The 21,341-nt window shown below is 50.6% G+C and overlaps 1 protein-coding gene across 2 annotated transcripts in view; it reads left to right on the forward strand.

Annotated features, from left to right (window-relative positions):
- LOC119455846 (paired box protein Pax-6-like) overlaps positions 1 to 20,256 on the forward strand; it is a 108,948-nt gene extending 88,692 nt beyond the window's left edge. Inside the window, exons 4-6 of one of the 2 annotated variants that reach the window (XM_037717353.2) lie at positions 4,847 to 5,227; positions 12,029 to 12,231; positions 17,939 to 20,256. In XM_037717353.2, the coding sequence (XP_037573281.1) occupies positions 4,847 to 5,227; positions 12,029 to 12,231; positions 17,939 to 18,229 (875 nt within the window). In that variant the 3' untranslated portion in view covers positions 18,230 to 20,256. The remainder of the gene's footprint in view (positions 1 to 4,846; positions 5,228 to 12,028; positions 12,232 to 17,938) is intronic. The other variant, XM_037717354.2, reaches the window with a different exon arrangement.
- The last annotated feature ends 1,085 nt before the right edge of the window (positions 20,257 to 21,341 follow it).

Genomic DNA, 21,341 nt, shown 5'->3' on the forward strand with positions numbered 1-21,341 from the left:
TTTGAATTTGTTCTTTCGGTCATAAAAGAACTGAGAGTATAGGGTCTACTTCGAGGCTTGGCTCGAGAGTGAATTACGATTGGACGGGGGACTGAAACGAAGCTGTGGGTGCGCGTATCAGGAGAGGATTGTTCATGCCAGGAACGAAGTGTCACCTATTCCCGCTATGGCACAAAATGACAATTAAGAAGCGAGAAATTATCGTGGTTTGATAATCTTGTAATTAAACTGGAAATAAAGAAGAACTATATAAAAAAGCAAAAAACAAACAAACAATGAAGACCACCTCTAGCCTTCACACGTGCGCTCATGTGGTCACACGGGCCGTGGACACGGGTACATTCGTGTAGTAATGTGCGTTGAATTATTCTAAAACAGGGAGGCTGCAAATTTGATAGAGCGTTCCAGACCCATTTGATGGCTATTCGCAAAACCAGGTCTGAGCCCAAAGCTTGTGGACTGATCGCGGAGCGCCATGATGCAGTATACAGAAGCATTTTGCTGGAATAAGCCAGTGACGTCAGTATAGCGCAGCTGGTCTTAATGGTATCGCGTAATGGAACTTCCCGTCTCACTACACACACCATGCAGAAAATATAGAATTAACTGTGTAGCGCGTGAATGCGGTAAACTTCGAATTCTCGAAACAGCGTCCCACGAATAAAAACTACGAGTACGAAACAAACAGGCGCTTTTTGGAGCAGGATAGGTGCCAACACCGCACATACACAACCAGGAGAAAGGAAACAAAGAGAACGGTGAATTTCTTGCGCCGGTTTCGCCTGTGCAAAGCGAGAGGGGTAGCGGGTATATAAAATAACCGGCGCACGAGATCGCCGCTCACAATGGAACGTCATGCGAAGAAGCGCTCCGCGCGAGATCTTTCCTTTTTTCGCGGCTGTAGCGCATATACATGTATATACACACGGCTGACACACGAGACCGCTCCTGGAGGTGTCCGCGTCTTTGTCGCCGAGGGAGCGTCACGCATGGCGTCCGGTGAAAACGACAGCGGCGCGCACAACGTATGGGCGCCTCGCCACGCGGATCTGCAGGCAGCGACTGATCGCATTGTCAGTCATCCAGCGCCGTGGTTTCCCCGTATATATACTTGGGTGCGCTGCGAGTATATATGCAACGGCGTCACGTGTGGGCGTGACCCGCGCCGCTCGCTTGCCCGTCGTTCGTACGCACGGGATCAGCTATATAACGACATGCATCGCGGAGCGCCTATAATACACCGGGCAAGCGCGCACCGAAATGCGCGGTTGTCGCTTGCGAGGGCACTTCCTTCAGACGAACGGGGCGGCGTACGTATCGCGAGAGAGGGAGGTTTGAAAAGGACACTGAAAAGCGGCACTAAGTCACTTTAGACTGGAGAAGCAGTCTCTCAGAGCCATTTTCATTCGCTTGGCCAGAAATACTTGATTAATTGGAGGAGACAGTGGAGGCCACACTTTCTCTCCTAACTTGAACTTCGCGCCGAAAACTCGGCACCGGAGTGACGGTGTGGCGTCACAGATTTCAAAGCACTTTTTTTTTTCTCGTATGGGTGTCGTTTTGATGCAGGAAAGGTTGTGGAAACCGGCTAGGTTATGCCACTGGTTCACTTGGAACACTATCTATAGCCCTTCACTTCCGGTGACCAATTAGCTAGACCTAAGTAGACGCAGTAATTGTTAATGACGTCATGTCGAGCGGATGCACGAAGTCCAGCGTGGCGGCGTCACCATTTCGTTTTTGCGTTTTACCAAGCCTCCTCTCACGGAAATTAGTTGACCGTTTTGATATTGTAGGAGCGCAATTTGCAAATGCAGCTCGACTTAATATTCCTATTTAGTGTAGCCTTGACAGCGAAGAAATTGTAGTTTTACGCGACCGCTGAGTTAGTAGCACTCACTTCCGAGACGTATTTGAGTGAGTGAGTGAGTGAGTGAGTGAGTGAGTGAGTGAGTGAGTGAGTGAGTGAGTGAGTGAGTGAGTGAGTGAGTGAGTGAGTGAGTGAGTGAGTGAGTGAGTGAGTGAGTGAGTGAGTGAGTGAGTGAGTGAGTGAGTGAGTGAGTGAGTGAGTGAGTGAGTGAGTGAGTGAGTGAGTGAGTGAGTGAGTGAGTGAGTGAGTGAGTGAGTGAGTGAGTGAGTGAGTTCTGATAACTGCCGCAAAGTTTGTAGTTCGCAGTGATGTATGTTCGAGCATATCGGCCTGAAACGAGAATAAAGGTTCGGTCCTAAATTTTCTTACGATATATTTGAAGCTGTTTGCGCCCTGTATTTACCTCGCATTCTCCGACAAAGACTCGAAATTTCTACTGTAATGAAATGCTAGTGCATATATAAACAAGAGACAGCTGACAAAATGTATACGCTTTAAAAAAGTGGCAGAGCAGTTTGTCCATTTTGTGGTATTCATAAAGGAATACTACAGCGTTCCCGTTCAGACGTTACGTGACCCCTGCTGCCTTTCAACACTCGTCCGACGTTCTTTGAGTGGTATATTGTTGGGGACGATGCGATGGGATTTCATCGACCGACGCGAACGTGGGAATGCGGTATAGGCGATCATTCACGAACATCACGGAGATATTACCTTCGCAGAAGCACCCGTGTCGTGCGCAAATCGATGCCCACATCGTCTCTTGCGACACCAAAAATAGGGTCACGCGGCATCGTCCATGCAACGCACAGGGAGCGAGCGTGAGAGGCGTGTATCGTTCGCAAGGGGGCAGGACAGAATAAGGATGCGCAGCTGACGATCGGGTAGAACAATGGTCGCGCGCGCGCGCGCTCATAGTTTCAGCGCCGACAACGATACTGAACGGAACAACGGCGATGGCTGCGCGCAGTCCCACTGTGAGAATCAATTGCCGATGCTCGGCTCGTTTTTTTGAAGAGCGTATATACTCACACACACAATCGCCGAGGCGCTTCACGCTTCGCCATTAAATGTACTGCCGCGGTATAATACCGCGACCTGCGCTGTCTGGTGGGCTTGAAGTAGTGCCCCCCCCCCCCCCCCCCCCTTTTCCTTCTCTGTGTAACCCAAGGGGCTGTTTTTACGACGGTCCGCGCCGACGAATCTTGATTCCACAGCGCGCTCCATAGCTCCCTGTTTCGGTGGCCAGTTTCTTTTACTATTCCACACGATGCGAACGGGAGAGCGACCTTTGAAGAGAGATAGCGCCGGCGGTACATATACCTCTTCGTATATCTTTACGTTTTTACTTCTGTCTGTGCCTCGGTCTTTCGTTCGAGCCGCCTATTTCTTGCTCCCCGCGTGAGCATTACAGGAAGGTCGAGTTTAATGTCCTCCAACAAAAACAGTGACGCTGATTTATTTTTCTCTTCTTTTTCTTTCATACTCTAAGTTACCATATAGTGCCCGTCTTTAATCACCTCCTCGACTGAAGTGGATAGCTCCTTACGGTAGCATGCATGGGCTTCGGACGCGCACGATCAAGGCAATGAACGGAGGTTGTCGGTAGACTGCGGCGGCGCATTTAATGGTACATCGCGGGGATGAGTTGCCTTCGTACGCGCCCGATATCTGGTGTGACCCGACTCGCGTCGCGGTGCGCGTCTCGTTGGTGGCTGCGGTATCAGATAGTCCGAGCGGCTCCATGCGCAACAAGGCATGGCAGAAGTTGTCTGTGCTTGCGCGCACGGATGCATTTAACAGAAGAGAAGCTCTACGTGACTTTCTACGCATGCCAATTAGACGGCACTCAGCTGAAGCCGCGTCAGATACACAAAAAGAGTCTCACGCCACACGTGTGTACTGTGTTCAAAGCGCAAGGCATGTAGGGTTTGTAGCAAAAAAAAAAAAAATACAAGCGACAATAAGTTACGGGCCTGCAAATGGTCCATCGGACTTCATCATAGAATTATGGGGTTTTACGTGCCAAAACCACGATATGATTATGAGGCACGCCGTAGTGGGGGACTCCGGAAATTTCGACCACCTGGGGTTCTTTAACGTGCACCTAAATCTAAGTACACGGGTATTTTCGCATTTTCGACCCCATCGAAATGCGGCCGCCGTGACCGGGATTCGATCCCGCGACCTCGTGCTCAGCAGCCCAAGACCATAGCCACTGAGCAACCACGGCGGGTCATCGACTTCCTACGCAGTTTGAGTCTTTTTCTCAATCGACTGCCACACTGGATACATGTATACATCGCCACTGTTCCTCGGCTTCGTGCGGGAGGCAGAGTTTCACGACCATTGTTAATTAATTCATGTATTTCTACGTCATATAGGGCAATCTAACGCATTTCTTTAAAAAATTCTACAGAAGTGCTGCAATGAGCTAGAAATCGGTGAGATTGAATCGAGCTCGCTTATATTTGTTTACTGCTGGACTTCCTGCAAAGACATTTGCACGGGCTCAGACTCCCGTGCGAGTCCGGGTCATTAAAGCCCAGAGTGTATGAAAGCCCACTCACTCGCTTCACTTGAGCGTGACGTTACGTCTCCGTGGGTTACATCTTAGCGCTTATCAGTTGGGAATATTGTTCTGTTTTGCGCGTGTCAAACGTTTCATCCTCGTGCACGTATACCGTGAATGATGCGGATGTTGAACGACAGAAATGTTCGCAGGGTATTTACAGAATACAAGAAATATACACGCAAGAAGGCTACTGGGATACCGCTTGCGCAGGCGTCTCGACAAATCGCCGTCTTTCTATCGTCCCGTCCAGCACTGTCTTCGTTGTTTTAACAAGACGTTGCGTAATATTATCGATTCAAACAGCGCGACATTCAGAGTGCGTGTATATACCTCGAGAATGCCCTATAACGTGGCTCTCTATCCTTCTCTGTCCACCTCCCCTTTCTCTTTCAACACTGCAGGCGTGTGCAGCAACAACACTGCGCCCAGCGTCAGCTCCATCAACCGGATTCTGCGCAACCGGGCCGCCGAACGCGCCGCGGCCGAGTTCGCGCGAGCCGCCGGCTACTCCATGTACCACCCGTACGCGGCAGCCGCGGCGGCTACGCTGCCGTGGCCGTCGCCCGCCGCCGCCGCAGCCGCTGCTGCCGCTGCGGCAGCCGGCGGACCGGCGGCCGCCGCCCTCTGGTCCCCCTTCCTCGCGGCGCCCATGGCCGGTAACGGACCGGCGCACCACGGATCCGGCTCGGGCGCCGGCGGCGGAATCGGATCCAGCTCCGCCAACTCCAGCCCGGACCCGGCGGCGCTGGCGGCGGCATTCAGGGCCCGCACGGGCGACGACCGTGAGTATGCGCAATACGCACTTCTCATGGCGTGCACCTGTCGGTGCGTCTTTGACAAAAGAAAACACCACGAAGGAAGGACGCAACACGAAGCTCAGCTGCTATGGCGCCCTGCCAACAGACGCGATCGCCACGGGTCGGATGCGTATACCACGCAGCCACGGCCCTGTTCCGATGGAGGTCGAACGCAATTAAGACATTCATGCACTGAAATTTCAGCACACATTAAATAGCCCCTGTAGGCATAGCTAAGTTTATCGCGGGGTCCTCCACCTATGTGTCGCCTCTCATAACGTTGAGACGTGAACCGCCGCGCCAAGTCAGACACAACCGACACAGGTGACTATATATGTTAACTATATGACTTCGTGTACAAGCTTGAGCAAACACGCGTTAAGCAAGGCTGTTGCGCCTATTCGTTATATATTTCTTTTGTGGCGCGCTTCTCGCGCTGCACAGCTCACAATTCAATTCCTGGTTGTCAGAAGTGGCTGCTGACTCCAATACATGTGTGGATCACTCGATACATTTCTTCAACGACGTTGCTGATTAAATACAGAGTTCTCGACAATAGTGAAGGCCGGGGCAAGTGTGCAGTTTAATCTGGTGATAGTCAAAATGGTGGAGCGTACGAAAGACCGTTTCTGTCGTGTAGGTATATATATAGTGTATATGGCTAACCGCGTCTGAAACACATTCCCAATTCTCAGCGTCGCGACATAGCATCTACATAGCATGACGCGTCATGTTATAGACTCCGGCCATACTGCTGTTGCAAATCAAATTTGCCAGCTAATAGCACGGCTTAATCTGTGTCTTATTTAGCGTTGAATACAGACGATGTATCGAAGTTCAGCTCTACAACAAAACACCCTTGGTCTTCATGGGGAGCTCAACTTAGATCATATCATTAGCCGTGTTGCACAAGCACGAGAGACCGTAGGAATAGCGAGTACGGTAGCGTTTCAGGAAAATAAGGAGAATCACCCACACATGATTTTTTGCGTTCTATACTGTAGCACGAAAGTGGAAATTTTACGGCTAACGTGGGCGGAACGTCCATGATATTTTCTCAGCTTCGTGCAACAGAAAAAAAAAAGAAGGAAAAAAGGCGATAATGAAGTGTCTACATGCGTTAACGCGGCTCGTGTTAACGCCGGTGTTGCAGAACACGAAAACGTGTCTTAAAGAAAGGAGTTCATGCAGAAAGGTGTCGCGAGAAAGTCTCCATGCGAGCGCTGGCATTCTGGTTATACTACGTGAAAGCCAAGAGGCGGTTAAGCCACCGCTAAATCACTCGCTAATGGCCGCTCAAAAGTGCGGTTCCACGAAAGCTGTTCGTATACTTATACGCAGCCGGCGACGTTTTTAGTTCGTCTTCTGTGACAAGAACCTTAACGGCCGAGCCGGCTGGCGACACCAGACGCGCGCTAACTATCCGCACAGCTCGTCTTTCGCTCACGTTCACCTTTTCCTCGCGTTTTAATTGCCCATATACAACGTGCGCGTGCCGCCGACGAGCAAGCAATACAGACTGATGAAATCTGTCTCTTTCTGCCTAGTTTCTTTCACGCCTATTGCTCGCTGTTCTGTTTCAACAAGTTAAATTTAATAACCGGAAGTCGGTTCCTTGCCACCTATTCACACGATCCCCCAGTTAAACTGCAGCGGCCTAATTTACGAGCGTGGCGAAACATACTGTCGTGAAACGCATTCACTGCAAAAGAGGAAACACCTTTACACATTTGGGGGACTGGAGGCAATTGTACTCGTGTATGTGTTGATGGTAATGCATCCTAATACTAGCATTGTCCTAAGCAGCGCTTCTCTATTAATGCTACGTGGGTGCAGGCAAAGCACCGAAGCTCATTCGTTCTCGCCTTCAATGGTATCTTGCGTTTATTGTCATGATTTAATTGAAGGGATGCGCCAGAAATGATCAGTGGCAGTGGATTCATGCCACTAACCAATGATGTGCTACAAAATTGGTGTGAAAACTGGAGATACATGGTATGCTCATCATAAACGGAATCCTGCATACGACAGTTGTTTTTTTTTTTTTTTCATCTGAGTGACCCCTTTATTGTAGTGAAAATCGCGCATACTCGGAGCTTGTTTGTCTCGATATGATTCTGACAAGGCGCATACAAAATATTTTCTTGCGTTTCCTAGCATTGCAACCAAACGAAGCCCAGTGTATAAATTTAATGTTTAAGCTAACAAGTGGCCAACGACGTGTACATCTCCTGCGAGTGCACCTTTTCTTAAATGCAAACCCTCTGTACGAGAAACCGATTCCTCTAAGGGCGATGTCGACAAGGCGATTGAAAGCTGTTCTTGCACTTCTTATAGTCACTGACACAAACACACTCAGTGCGTCATCCAGTGTTTTCCGGCTACAAATATAGAATATGAGAGACATCATGCAGCTATGGCCTTACAAATGCCGCATACAAATTGTGAAGGCCGAATGTAACAACTAAAGCAAACCTGGCATGCAGAACACTTATTGTGCCCTTCACGCTTAAACGCGTTCGCATTAACAAAACGCAGCATATCTCTTCGCATATCAGCTTCCCAGCATATCTCTTCGGCGCCAGTCAGACGCCAGATCACATGACTGCACCGCCGCCATCATGACGCTTACATCTTCACAATCTCGTCTCATTCTTTTGTCGAAATTAAAACAGGTGCAGGAGACCTGTCACCGCACGGTGGGCTGACGTCTTTTTGCCCACTGTTTAGTGTGAGTGGAAAATTGTCCGCGAACCTCATTAACGCGAGCAACGGCACACCCGTCGCAACAGGCGCATTGGACGCTTTTTTTATGAGGAGGGGGGGGGGGGGGGGGGGAGAGAAAAGAAAAGACGGAGGCGGTCGTTCGCGAACGAACTCGCGCACATCGCAGCCTTCGTCGTCGTCGAAGTGACTAGGGCGCGCGCGTGCGCGCGAATAAAAAGTGGCAGCAGGAGAGGCCACGTTTCGAAGGCGTGGTGCTCGCGTACGCGACGCACTGCGTATGCGCCGCCCGTGCAGAAATTTACGGCCCTTGACTATGCTAACCAAGAGCGAGCGCGCGCGCGCGCGCAGTCGTGATCGACGCCACTCTCGCACGACGACGTGACACGCCGCGCGTGACGGGCGCCGCGACAAGCCTGCCCCTGCGCAGTTCGACGCGAGCTCGCGCGAGCGTGCCAACGATGCCGCAACGCTTGAGGTACACATACATACGCCGCGGCGAGACGTTTAGAAAGGCTCGGAGGCAGGAGGAGGGGGTGGGGAGTGAGAGTCCCGTCCTTGCTATATAACTACGGCGGCGCAGACCCTTAAGCGCGATGACTAGGCAACTTTGCCGAGTCAATCCGTGCGCGCAGCTGCTGTCGCGCGATCCCCTAAACACGCGCGCTCCGAGCCGTCGCGCGCGCGCAGAGTCAAATCGAAGTCGTGCTCAGGGCCCAGCTGTGCGCGCGTCAAGTGAGCCGCGCAGCAAAGTGTGGTGCACGCGCTATTGCCGCCCTTCTGCGCGCCGAATCCTGCGCTAACTAACCGATAATAGGCTGCCGGAGAGAGAAGGTAGAGAGAAAGACAGATTGAGGGAGAAACCCGCGGGAATGTGGCTGCTGAATTATATACGAGTGACAGGTACATGTGACGTCTGTAAGCGGCGCCCGGAGTGGGTCGGGGGGCGGGGGTAGACAGCGGGGAAAAAGTAGAGAAAGGCGGGGCTGATCAAGGAACGGGAAATGGGAAGCCCGCTCGAGGCATTCGCGACGTGCAGTGATCGAAGTGACACAACGCGCCGCCGACGCTCATTGGGTCCTTCTCGTATATATAAGCACCCGAGGGCCCTCGCGTTCTTCTCTTTAATTGGACGACAATGCGGGCCATTTGTGACACTACAACCTCCTTGAATAAGGCGGTGGTGCTTCGCACGTATAATGTGTATACGTGTACAATCACGAGAGTGTCGGCGCAAGAAATGCGCGTCTGACGGAATCGAGTGGTGTTGCTACACGTCTTGGTCTTTATTTCCATTTACTTTTATCCCTCTCATTCACGGCAAGCGCAAATGAAATGACTGAGGCCCATGTCAGATTCGTTTTTCAATCGTCGTGATTATGAGTAACTGGCCCCCATTGAACATTACAACGAATTTCCCGTTTGCGAGGACGTTTTGAAAAGATCCGCCTTTTTCAGTTTGGCGTTTCTATGCTGACATTGGTGAATGGGAGCTCGTTTTGAACCAGGAAAACATGAGCGTACCATATATACCAATATAAATAATAGAATGCATTGCTTGGTTTGAATGCAGTAAGCAGTTATAGTAAGCTCGTGAGGCAGCGGACAGCCACTTATTTATATATTGGCGAAAGATGTCGCGCTCAATGTCGGATTGATTGCGTTCACGATTTTGATTGATATGTCGGCATTTCTCGCGTTTCCATGCAGAGCCGGAACATTCAACAGAATCAATGGCTGCTTTATACGTTCTCCTCCTCCTCTTCCACCTCCTCCATACTATACTGCTACTGCGACTAAGTAATAATACTACTACCACTAAGTACTACTACTACTGCTACTAACTATACTACTAATACTGCTAAAGCAAAACTATACTACCACTATACGACGGCTACTCATGCTTGTTATACTTTATTCCCGCAAAAGCAGAGACACGACAGAGTGGTATACACTTCCGCCAGGTCGCGAAACGGGAGAGCCCAATCAGGCGAGGGCCTCGGGACTAACGTGGGCCGCTCTGCGTCCGATCGATCCTCATAAAACGACGACTTAATCGCTCTTAACCCAATACACGTGAGCTATACGTGTAATCCTACGTAACTTTGACCTGTACGCAACACGATGATTTACTTTAACTATACACGCGCGCCAAGGTTTCTCAGAGCCTTCATTTCGTATTCGTCGTCGGTGCTGCAGGCGCCACAACATCGCCGCTAGGGTGCATACCCTTCCGAGTGCTTAGACACCTGCCTACTACTACTGCCTCCGCGCCCACCCCGCCAACCCTCCTAAACCGGGCACGCAATGAAATATCGCGCTGGTCGTCAGACCTGTTGGCCACGGCGTGACGTTCGTTACGATTGTCGGCCCCCGTGGCCACGGCACGCCAGCACGGACGGCGGCGCAAATCAGCGAACGAAACGTACGCCAAAGAAAAAAAAAACAAAGAATTGAAAAGACAGAGAGGGTATAGACTGGACCGTCTGAGTCGCAGCCAAGAAAGACTCCCGCGGGCGTTGGGGCTCGTATTGTTCGTGCATAAACGCGATTTGATTGCCCGCGCCAGAAGAAGAAAAAAGAGTAGGAAAGAGTATGCATACGTGGATGGAAAAGTGATACGGTGAAATACTTCAGATGCAAAAAAAAAAAAATAGTGGGGAAAGATAAAAAGAAGAGTTATGGTGCTGATCGTTATAGGGCTGCTCAATAGCGCTCTCCCCGCTATGCTCTTTCTATTAAGATGGCTAAAACGATTGATTTTTTTTCACTCTGTCGCGGTTTTTCATCTTAAAAGAAGAAGAAACATTTTAGACGTACCGTTCAGACAACTTGGACTGAATTTTTACACTTCCGACTCTCTTTTTCTGGGAGCCTCCTCATTTGCACACACAGAGGGATGCTTATTTAGCCGTTGAGAAACTTCCACACTTGTTTCATGGCCGTTTTCTTGCTACATTTCTAGTACATTATTATCTTTAATTCATTTGATTTTTCCTCAGATATCTGTGTTGTTTTAGTCAAAATTAAATATATGTGATTTTATAATTTCGTATACGACTTTTGGCCAGTCCCCACAGTGGGTATGCGCCACCAGCAAAGGGAAATCAAACCAAACTAAACCAATCGACGTGGACGGACGTGTGCTAATTCTACGACAAGTCAGCATATATATATATATATATATATATATATATATATATATACACTATTCTGTTTCAGTCTTCTGTGCGGTGTCATCGCGGCGCTTTAGAGCTGTTGGCAGTTTGAGGCAACTTAAGGAGAGTTACAAAGAAGCCATGCAGACAGTCAAACACATTGTCACACATGCGTTTCTGTGCGGGCCCTAAAAAAATTAAAGACGAGATTTTCGTTCGCTGCCGCATAAGGTCGAAGCATGTAAACAAGGCTTTAAGTGTAGCGCGTCATAGGTATATAAACTTACACGTTTTGCAATGCGCTGTGGGCGAACGCACAGCTGCAGTCAAAAGTTTCGACGTCATTCAGCGAGTAACAAGAAGCGTCGTCGGGCCCTGCGCCGGAGATCCTGTACCAACCCTGGAACGCGTTGGCACGTCATGTGACCACTCCGTTGACGTGCGCAGTGAACGAAAAATTCTTGTCAAAGGCGGTACTTGTGGCAGCTATAGTATACGAGCAGAATGCATTACTTTTCACGTAACAAGTGCAAGATTCATGGGCAAAATTTTGCCGCCTCACGGTTTCTTCGTATAGAATCACCAAATATGGATCGAAGGAACTAACACAGGGCACGCTTGACGTCACATTGCTGAAACTCTGGCTCAGAGACAGTCGATATAAAACGTCTTCATTTCAGAACGAACCATAGTGCACTTTGGGACCCTAGAACAGTCAACGGCAGGGCAGGCGTTAGGACGAACGTTTGAGCTAACCGACGCGCATTTACTCCAACACACTGAATCGTATTTTTTTTTTTGGTTTACAAGGAACTTATATGTGTATAAATAAATGTATGTGCATACGTTTTATATATAGGCAAAGAAAAAAAACCAACCTATCGCGCTGGCCACTGATTCGCAGTGGACAAGGACGGCCTGGGTGGCTGCGACGAAGGCGCCAGCTCGGACTCGGCCGACCGGCCCAAGTTCCGGCGCAACCGCACCACATTCAGTCCCGATCAGCTGGAGGTGCTCGAGGAGGAGTTCGAGAAGACCCACTACCCGTGCGTCAGCACCCGCGAACGCCTGGCAGCCAAGACGAACCTCTCTGAAGCACGCGTGCAGGTCAGCACTCTTTACGGTCCCATATATTATGCAGTATATCATAATATATCTACAATTACTCCGTCAGCTAGCGCAAGACAGGATTAATTGGAGATCGCAGGGAGAGGCCTTCGTCCTGCAGTGGATATAAATATAGGCTGATGATGATTATGATGATGACACTGCATAAACCACACACTCTCAAAAAACTAAACCTTAAACTTTAACAACTGCTAGGTTGTTAACGATGCCAACACAGGCTAAGTGAGAGAGAGAGATAGAGAGAGCGAGGAAAGATAAGAAGCTAAATTCCTCTTATGTTCCAAATCAGTTCTACAGTGGGCGAAAACTGGAAGCCTCGACCGGAGCCAACGTTGCAAGCTGTTAGCCGTCCCCTATAGTCATAAAGCTCTTTAATAACGTACTGCCTCTTCATCCAATTAGGCGCCCGAGCGTTATCGGCATATTTGTCCAAAAGGCCATTTTCGGTGCTCGAGAAGAAATGACCGCCAAAGCGCTCCTGCCTCTGACACCTCATTCGCACCTTTTAGCTAACATGGCAAATTCAAAGTATTATAGATAATTATTTGTCGGTATGACAGCAGATCGTTAGAGTGTTGTGCTCAACTAAGTGATCTGGGAATAAGCAAATAAAAAGGAGGAAGAAATGCAGCTCGTAGCGCAAGCCCAAAAATGATTATATTGTTTTGGCACAATGTCATACATACAAGGCTTACGCGAATTTGAACTTTAGGAAAGACACGCTAAATTCAACTCGAAATTCTAACTTCATCTTAATTGATGTTTTATTTAACTGACGTAGATTTTGAAGCTGCCCGTCACTTCGCGCTGATTGACCTGAAACGTGAAGGCGAAGCTTCCACTGCGAGAATGTCCGTACTCCCGAAAGATCGCTTTTCACCGGCTCCTTAGGCACACCTTGGTCAGGGCAGGTCGTTTGCGAGCGGCAACGACCAACCGCCTTTCTGACGTTTCGGGGGTTCACATTTACCGTTCCGTCGTTATTTCTTCTTTCTTTCTCTTCCTACTCGCCGTGCCAACAGTGACATCTACGCTCGTTTCTACCAGTGGCGCTGCCCTGTCAAGAGGGGGGCAAAGTCGTAAAAATGTCACTCGCGTCGTGCCAGCCCCGGTGGGCGCCGAGTCAGCAGCCGCACGAGCTACGCGAAGCGTCCGCACTCGTTCACAAAGAGAGGCCCCCCAATTCTCACGAGCCTCGTGGCTCCATCTATCAGCCGACGGAAGCACTCGCCAGTTCCAAGGTTCGTGATGGCGGTTAGCTCTCGCGAGAAAGAGCGAGCGAGAGTTGCTGCTCGCTCCGGGAGCGCGCACAGCCAGTGAGCCTCGCCTCGCTTCACGCCGAGCGCAAAACTTGCAGCAGCTAGCAGCAGCAGAGGCAGGGCCGCACACACGTCAAGGTGCCCGTCCGCAGCGGGACGCGACAGGAAGCGTCAATTGTTCTTGGCAGGCGGCAAGAAAAACGGCCGCGCGCGCGTTCTCTCGAGCTCGCTCGGTCTCTTGGCGGAGTCGGTTCGTTGCCCCTTCCTCCCTTCGTTGGGTGCACCGCCTTGAACAAACCTGTTCCCCCCCTCCTCCCAGCTCGTGACCAGCTGCGGTCGCCTGCTCGAAGTCGTCGTCGTCGTTGTGGACGGCGTCGCGTCACCCATTGCCGAGGGCAGGGCAAAAGGGGGTTAGTCCCCGTTCCGCTGCAAAAAAAAAAAAAAAAAAAAAGTTGGGCATGCGCGCGACCGCGGACGCTGTCGCGGCCTCTCGACTCATCGAAGCCCCCTTTCCTGTCTGCCACGTCGTGTACGCGACGATGGGTGGGTGCGCTCTGTGGCGCTCAGCCGGCTGCCGTTTCCGTCGCCACGCTGTGTCTAGGCAAAGGTCGCGTGAAGTTGGCTGTCCGTACGCAAACACTAACGAGGAAAAAAAAAAGTTCAAATAAAGCTCGTTTCCGACAAAGACGAGGCATCTTTATTCAGAAGATCATTAAAGTCCATGTCTAGAACTTCTTTCTCTTCTATTGCCCGCCCAACATCTTTTTAATGTGGCTGACACAAAGCTTTAGCATCCTGATGTCTAACACAACTATAGCCTCCTCATTTGCTAAAGTTTCTGGTTCTAGTAGCCTAAACTACACACTGTCGGTCGACTTCAAGATACTTCCTTCAATGAACACGCTGATTAGTTGTCGAGCATATATTACTCGCATATCTTACTTCGTTGTTAACTCATGGGCACGCTTTTCTGCAGTGCGCATGTGTAAGGCGCGCTTTTCTGCAGTGCAAGAATGTAAGGCGGAGAAGAGAAGCGAGACCAGCGTGATAAATTTGGGTTACGACCGTCACAGCCAACTTTCTGCTAAAGCAAAGCCGTAGCTCTTTTGGGCAGTTTTGTCTCGTTGCTGTTCTCACAGTTAACACAGTAACGCGCATGTGTTATGACGCCGTCGTGATTTGCTCACAGTTGTATATCAGAGGGCTGTCGTTCGTTAATCTTCAATATTGCCCCGTTACTGCGCCGGTCTAATGAGTGATATTTTTGCTAGGTTAAAACGGAAATGAAGATATAATAGTTATAAGTCATGCTGAATAATAATTTTAAAAAGTGTTACTTACATACAAGTAAGCTTTTCAACGAATAAACAGCTGGTGAATCCTTGGGACAGATGCAACGCTATACCGTCCTTGAGTAGTGGGTTTGGGTGGTCGGTTTCCCGAACTTTTTTATTAAAAGGGAAAAAAAATGTGAACAAGAAAAGATGGAACAGGTGAATAAAGGGGCCAGAGGAAACATTCGTGCATAGTGTGGCAACATACGATGGACGAACCCGACTATATCTCTCACGGCTTGATTACTGCTACAGAAGAAAGAAAGAAAGAAAGAAAGAAAGAAAGAAAGAAAGAAAGAAAGAAAGAAAGAAAGAAAGAAAGAAAACCGCCAGAAACAAACAGAAACGAAACAGCGAACGAAAGAACAACCCCGCTTTCCCGCGTGCTCCCTCGATGTCAAGAGGACCGCCTCCTCTTCCAAAAGCCTCGGTCCGTTTAGGCAAGAGCCCTCTCGAAATAACGCCGAGTGACCGCGGGCTCCCGTCGTCATCTGTAGGAGCCGCTTCCTCTTTCGCGAAGCAGTGAGAGCCGGGCACGCAGCACTACGATAACGACCCAAAGCCGCGCGTACGCGCACGTGGTAATGACGCGAGCAAACCAGGTACGTACCACCACCACAGGCGTGCCTCCATTGCGCCGGCCGGCGGCGTCGTTATGGCCCCCGCGCGCCCTCGGTCCTTAGCGCGCGGCATCTTCTTCGGCGCGGGGACAAAGGAGTCGGTGGCGCGCGGCGCGAGCGCGGCGCTTCGCGGCCTAGGAAATGGATCCGCAGCCATAGAGATGCGTCAGTATGCCGGCGCCGAAATGATCGTGGGACAAGCCCCATCGATGGAAGAAGCGCTCGCTAACCCCCCCACCAACAACCCCCTCCACACTACACTGTGACGGCAGTCCACGCTGCTACCGTGTGTAGGCCCCCCGCCTCCGTGGCCCGTTTCCGTACGCGCGTTCATTCTGGCATCTCCATTCTTGCAGGATCTACCTCCTCGACCAGATACATTTCGCTCCTGGTTTTCTTTATGCGTGTCGGCGCCGTATATAGCTTCGTCCTTCTGAGGACGAGCGGGGGCCCGCCATCGGACGTCTATAGTAGCCCCACATGCAAACGGCGAGATATCGGGAGCAGAGCAGGGGTTAAAGGCTCCCGGTGCGTGGGCTAGCTGCGCTGAGCACTGGGTTCTATTGTGCGCATTTGAGCGCTCCCAGGTTGCCGCGTTAAGTAGCTCCCACAGCGATTGTGTTCTGGAGATTCTGTGACGGTGTCATTCCTCTAGTAAAGTAGCACATTTGCCGGAGCCCGAAGAGCGCCGAGTGTCCACGGCGTGAGCAGGACGCGACTGTGACCTGTGTGGCACGGCGTGATAAAAACGGCACCGTTCCAAGAGACAAAAGGATTGATCGCTTATTGCGAACATAGCCTTCTACTCTAGAGCGCGTATTGCATGTTTCGTAAGAGTGCCAGAGCAGCGCTCTTCGAACTGTGCTCCGCGGCCGACCAGAGGTTTCGATGAGAGTTCAAGGGGGCCGGTCTTTCGGAGACCTACTCTATAGAGACGTGCCGTTAGCGAAATTTATCAATCGAAAGAGTGAATCATGTGTCTGCCCAGGCCTTTTGAGCGAAGTGCTCTCTCCCCGATCAAAGAGTTAAAAAAAGCTACAGGGTTGATTTTGAAGTGAACTTGAGACCTCGACCGTCTTTATTTGAACCTGACTTCGGAACACTGATACAACAATGGATGACCTTTTTTTTTATCGGTCCCAGATAATGAATGACACTCGAAAATACCTATAGGTCATGGTACGAGCTACAATATAGCGAACATCTGGTCATGTTTGCTCTACTTTGGTGTCTCTTTTCTATGCGCGCAACAGTTATGTTTCACACGTAAAAAATAGAATGTACCAAGGTGGCGCCTGAGAGGTGTGCGAGAGCGTTAAATGCACCATAACAGTTGAGCTGAACCACTGCGTTGGACCACTGTATAGGTATATATGACACTGCTTGAATTTAGCTTAACCACAGCGCTATGATGTTCTGGTTCTATCATGCCTTACATACAGTTAGAATGTAATTCAGTTTTATGCATTGTTGAGTTGAGATCATTGAATTCTATCGGGCAAAACTTCCTGCTTACAAGGTACTTCGAACTTAGCTGAGATGTTTATATGCTGCAGCTGTGCACTTAATCATGGAATTATGCAACGTGCTTCGTGATGTGCATGTTCTTTTTGTGTTATTATTGTACGTTACTTCACATCGTGCGAAGTCACAATGATGAGAAAAAGATGTTTAGTCAAGGAGTCTTGCACCAGTGTTCTTTGTAAATCGAAAACAAAATGTTTGACATGATCCTACGGAGTCTCGTAAGAACAGAAAACCGTCGTGATCAGAAATTTTCTCTTCACACATGTTTCATTAATTGCACATTGAAGTTGCACACTTCTGGCTGCGGTGCATGTAATGCGTTAAAGGCATCATACGCTGAAATCTGCGCACATATACATGTACCCTGAAGTCGGCTTCGCTTTTCAATTACTGATTGCACAAATCAAAATCAGCTTGAAATCAGGTCATTTTACCCACTGAATTACCTATTACAATTAACACGGTAGAATTATAAAATACCTCCTTTCGCATCCACATTTGTGGCTGTCTGTCCGTGAGTGCGTTTGTGCTAATCATACATCACCAACCTCAGAAATCGTTTCTTTCGAGACCTAATATTGGTGCACGAGCAGGCGGATATGGTACAAAGCTTCATCGTCTGTAATGGTTGCAGGCCTAACAAGGTACTGATTTGGGCGAGTATAAATTGCGAATTCGTGGCAGGCTTTCAGCGTAGAACACGGGAACGAAAAAACTTGGACGAATAGCTGTATATATGTATTTTGGTGTTTTGTTTCGTTCCCGTGTTTTTGTGCACTTCTGCGTTGAAAACCCGTCACGGCATCAGACGTTCTTTGTCCACCGACACACACACACACACACCGCGAGTAGGACCGCGCGCACTTGCACGTGCATGCTTGAGATGCGCAAGCGCGCGCGTCTTGTGCGGAGCGCATACCAACGCTTCGTTGTCGGAAAAACACAGGTGTGGTTTTCCAACAGACGGGCGAAGTGGCGCCGGCACCAGCGCATGAACCTGCTCAAGCCCGGAGCCGAAATGCCGGCCTCGCCAAGCAGCTCGGTCCCGTCTTCGCCGGAGCCGCCCGGGCCGCCAGCCACACCGCCGCTCGCTAGCCGCCTGTCGCCGCCGCCGCCACTGCAGCCACCCTCCCGGCCGCTGGTCATGCCACGCATGGGCGGCGAGAACTCGGCCTTCTCCAATCCGGCCGCTTCCCGGCAGCAGTCGGTCACGCCGGTGTCCGAGTTCGCCGGCTGACCGCACCGGTCGGCCAGGTTCATGTACCGGTCGCCCCGAACCGATCCCGGTGGACCACCGTGAAAAAGCTCAACCAAATTGGGACTCTCGATCGCGCCTCCCCCGGGGCGCAGGTTCCCAGGGTTGTGTGCATCGCTCCCGGCTCTCCAAGGGCCGCGACCACGCTGCCCTCCTGTGTCCCGGGTACGGACACACATCCGGTTGTGCGCGGCTCGGAGCCTGTGACTGCTTTCGGGCCAGGTCACACCGACTCAGACCATCGGCTGCGGAAGGGAGTTCGACCGAGTGTGATACGGCCTCCCCGTCCAGGACGAGACGACCTAACACTTCAGTGCAGTGTTCAGTGAAACGGGACAGGCGCTGACACTTCAGCCGTGTGCTGCAGACTGTGAAAGCCGTGTTGCTATGCGGACTTTGGTTAGCCCGTGCTTCGTTCCGGACGCCGTTGATATAAGTGTGTGAGTGACGCCCTGTGCCACGTGGTATGGAGACCGAAACGCCACGGTGAATTGTGCTATTTTGCTGCGCAGTGTCTCGATGTCGCGCTATGGTTCGCACCCCGTTCAAGTGGGCGGTTGGCGAGAAACGGTGTCAAGTGCGGACGCGGTGCGCATGCTTCACTCGTGCCTGCGAAGTCTACTGTGCTGCGGACATGCTCGCCCTAGTCCAGCATCCCGACATCTGTGTCTACGGCGTTCACCAAAGGCCCCTTCGTGAAAGAGAGGACACTCTTTGTGCTTGACACTCTTCGTGCTTGCTTTATTATTATTTTTTCTCCACTCAAGTAGCATTTCTGTACAGTTATGCGCAGTGACACTGTCACTGTGCCTGCTGCGTCTGCAAATGAGTTCTCGTGATTGTTTGTTTTTGCATGTGTTTCACTGTCGCGTCAATTTCGTGACGAATCCACGTGCTTTCTCTGGCGTGCATTGGACATTGAGACCGCGAGATTATACCCGCTCGACTACAGTGGCGACACCGTATCCACCGGCAGACTTCTATCACCAAGGACAGTATTGCGGCGGCCTCATTGCTGTGATAGCCCAGTAGTAGCATCGCGTCTTGCACCGATCTCAAGGCCAGCCATACTTAACGGCTCGGTGGCCTTAACTGTAATTCAGTGGCATTTGACGCCAGCTGTAACGAATCGCGATGGTTGCATCTGTTTGCCGTCGATATTGTTTTTTAGCCAGACCGATATTCCGCTCGTAATTGTACCAAGGTAATTTTTCCGATACGAGTTACCAAAGAGGTATTGCATGAATGAGAATCTCAAACTGTGGTCTATCTCTTCTTTTTCTTAAGTGCTGCCTCTTGGTGCGAGTAACGTGAGAAGTTGAAAGAAAGAAGCAATCAAGAGCTGTAAATATTTATCACTTTGTCGAATTGTTCGCATTGTACTTCTGTTAGCCTCGTCTGCAAACGACTCGCGCTTAAGAGCGAAGGCATCGACAACAACGGCACATCATCCAGAGTATGACGTCGTGTTTATTTGTTTGCAAAGCGTCAGTGAAAGCCGTCTCAACTACGCAAAATTTGCTACGAATTTCTGAGAGCCTGCATGCGCAGATAAATCTGAAACAGTGCGTGTCAGACTGTTGACGTAAGAAATTTAGCTGGTTTCGTTTTCACCCAGGCTTCGATATTTATGGCAAAACACACAAGAAGAAAGGGGCTACAAATAAGCACGCGTTCGGAGCAGTTGTTTAGGTCTACAGTAAGCCAACGTGGATGCTGTTGAGCGTGATTTGGAGTCGTTCAGAGATAGCCGTGTCGCGAGTGTTGGAAGCAATCACGAGGTGAAGTGACGCTGTGACGGTTCACGCGAGACGAGGACAATATATGCGGTGCCCATGCACGTGTGTGTTTCTTTCAGCCTCTTTGCGGCTGCTGCGAGAATCAGAGTCCAGCCGGTGCTACTGTTTGGGCAAGGCGCGTCCAGTACTCACTACGACGACTCCGTCCATTCATTGTTTCACCTTGGAATGCGTTGTCTACGCTACGAATAAAATATTCTCATCCCGAAACTGTTGCCATTCATTCATAAAAAAAAAAACTAGCCCGTCGTCGAAAGACGCGGGCACAGGAAACACGTACCCAAGGAGCAACTCGAACAAGATGAGTGAGTGAAATAACTTTTATTAGAGGTCCAAGCGAGGACGCGAACTCGTCGCGCACCTGGTTAGTCCCACGTCGGGACCGGCAGGTCTAGCCCACCGGCTCGGTCGCAGGCACGCCGGACAGCCAGGATTTGCTTGTCTAGAGCGGGGCTACGCAGAAGCGAGTCCCACTCATCCTTGCTGAACTTGGGGTATCTCGACCCGCACTCCCAGAGCATGTGTGCTAGAGTGGAGGTCTGCCCGCAGGACGGGCAGGCGTCGTCGCCATATACGTCAGGGTAAACTTCGTGCAGAACGGCCAGACACGAATATGTGCCGGTCTGTAAAAGTCTAAGCGAAACAGCTTGCGCCCTATTCAATTTGGGGTGAGGGGGTGGAAAGACCCTTCTGGACATGTAGAATAATTTTGTAACCTCGTTGTGACTAGCGGGAGCATCCCTGTGGCCGTAGGGGGGAGGGGTGTCGGCTCTCCTTACAGAGGAAGCGCGGTCGGTGAGGTCGCGCGCAGCCTCGTGAGCAGACTCATTGAGGTTCGGGGGAGCACCCTCCACTGACCCTACGTGAGCGGGAAACCAGTGAATCGAATGATGCGTGAGAGCATCCGGATTGGAGACGCTAAGAAGACGAGCAGCTTGCTCGGCGATGCGACCCTTCTGAAAAGCCCCAACTGCCGTTTTGGAATCGCTATAGATCTCAGACCCACGACCGTCTAGCAGGACGAGGGCGATGGCGGCTAGCTGGGCGACTTCGGGGTCTGAAGTGCGAATTGAAGCGCTATTGGAAAGCTTGCCGCTGGAGTCGACCACGACGACGGCAAAGGTCTTTCCGTCGCTGTACTCCGCGGCGTCGACGAAGCGTGCTCTGATGTCTTGTTGATTGATCTGTTTGAGAATTGCTACTGCTCTCGCCTTGCGTCTGCCCTCGTTGTGGACGGGATGGACGTTTCGAGGCACGGGGGCCACTTCGAACTTGTCTCGAATGCACCTAGGGAT

The sequence above is a fragment of the Dermacentor silvarum genome, chromosome 6 (genome assembly GCF_013339745.2).
Source record: "Dermacentor silvarum isolate Dsil-2018 chromosome 6, BIME_Dsil_1.4, whole genome shotgun sequence".
In the NCBI taxonomy this organism is placed as follows: domain Eukaryota; kingdom Metazoa; phylum Arthropoda; class Arachnida; order Ixodida; family Ixodidae; genus Dermacentor; species Dermacentor silvarum.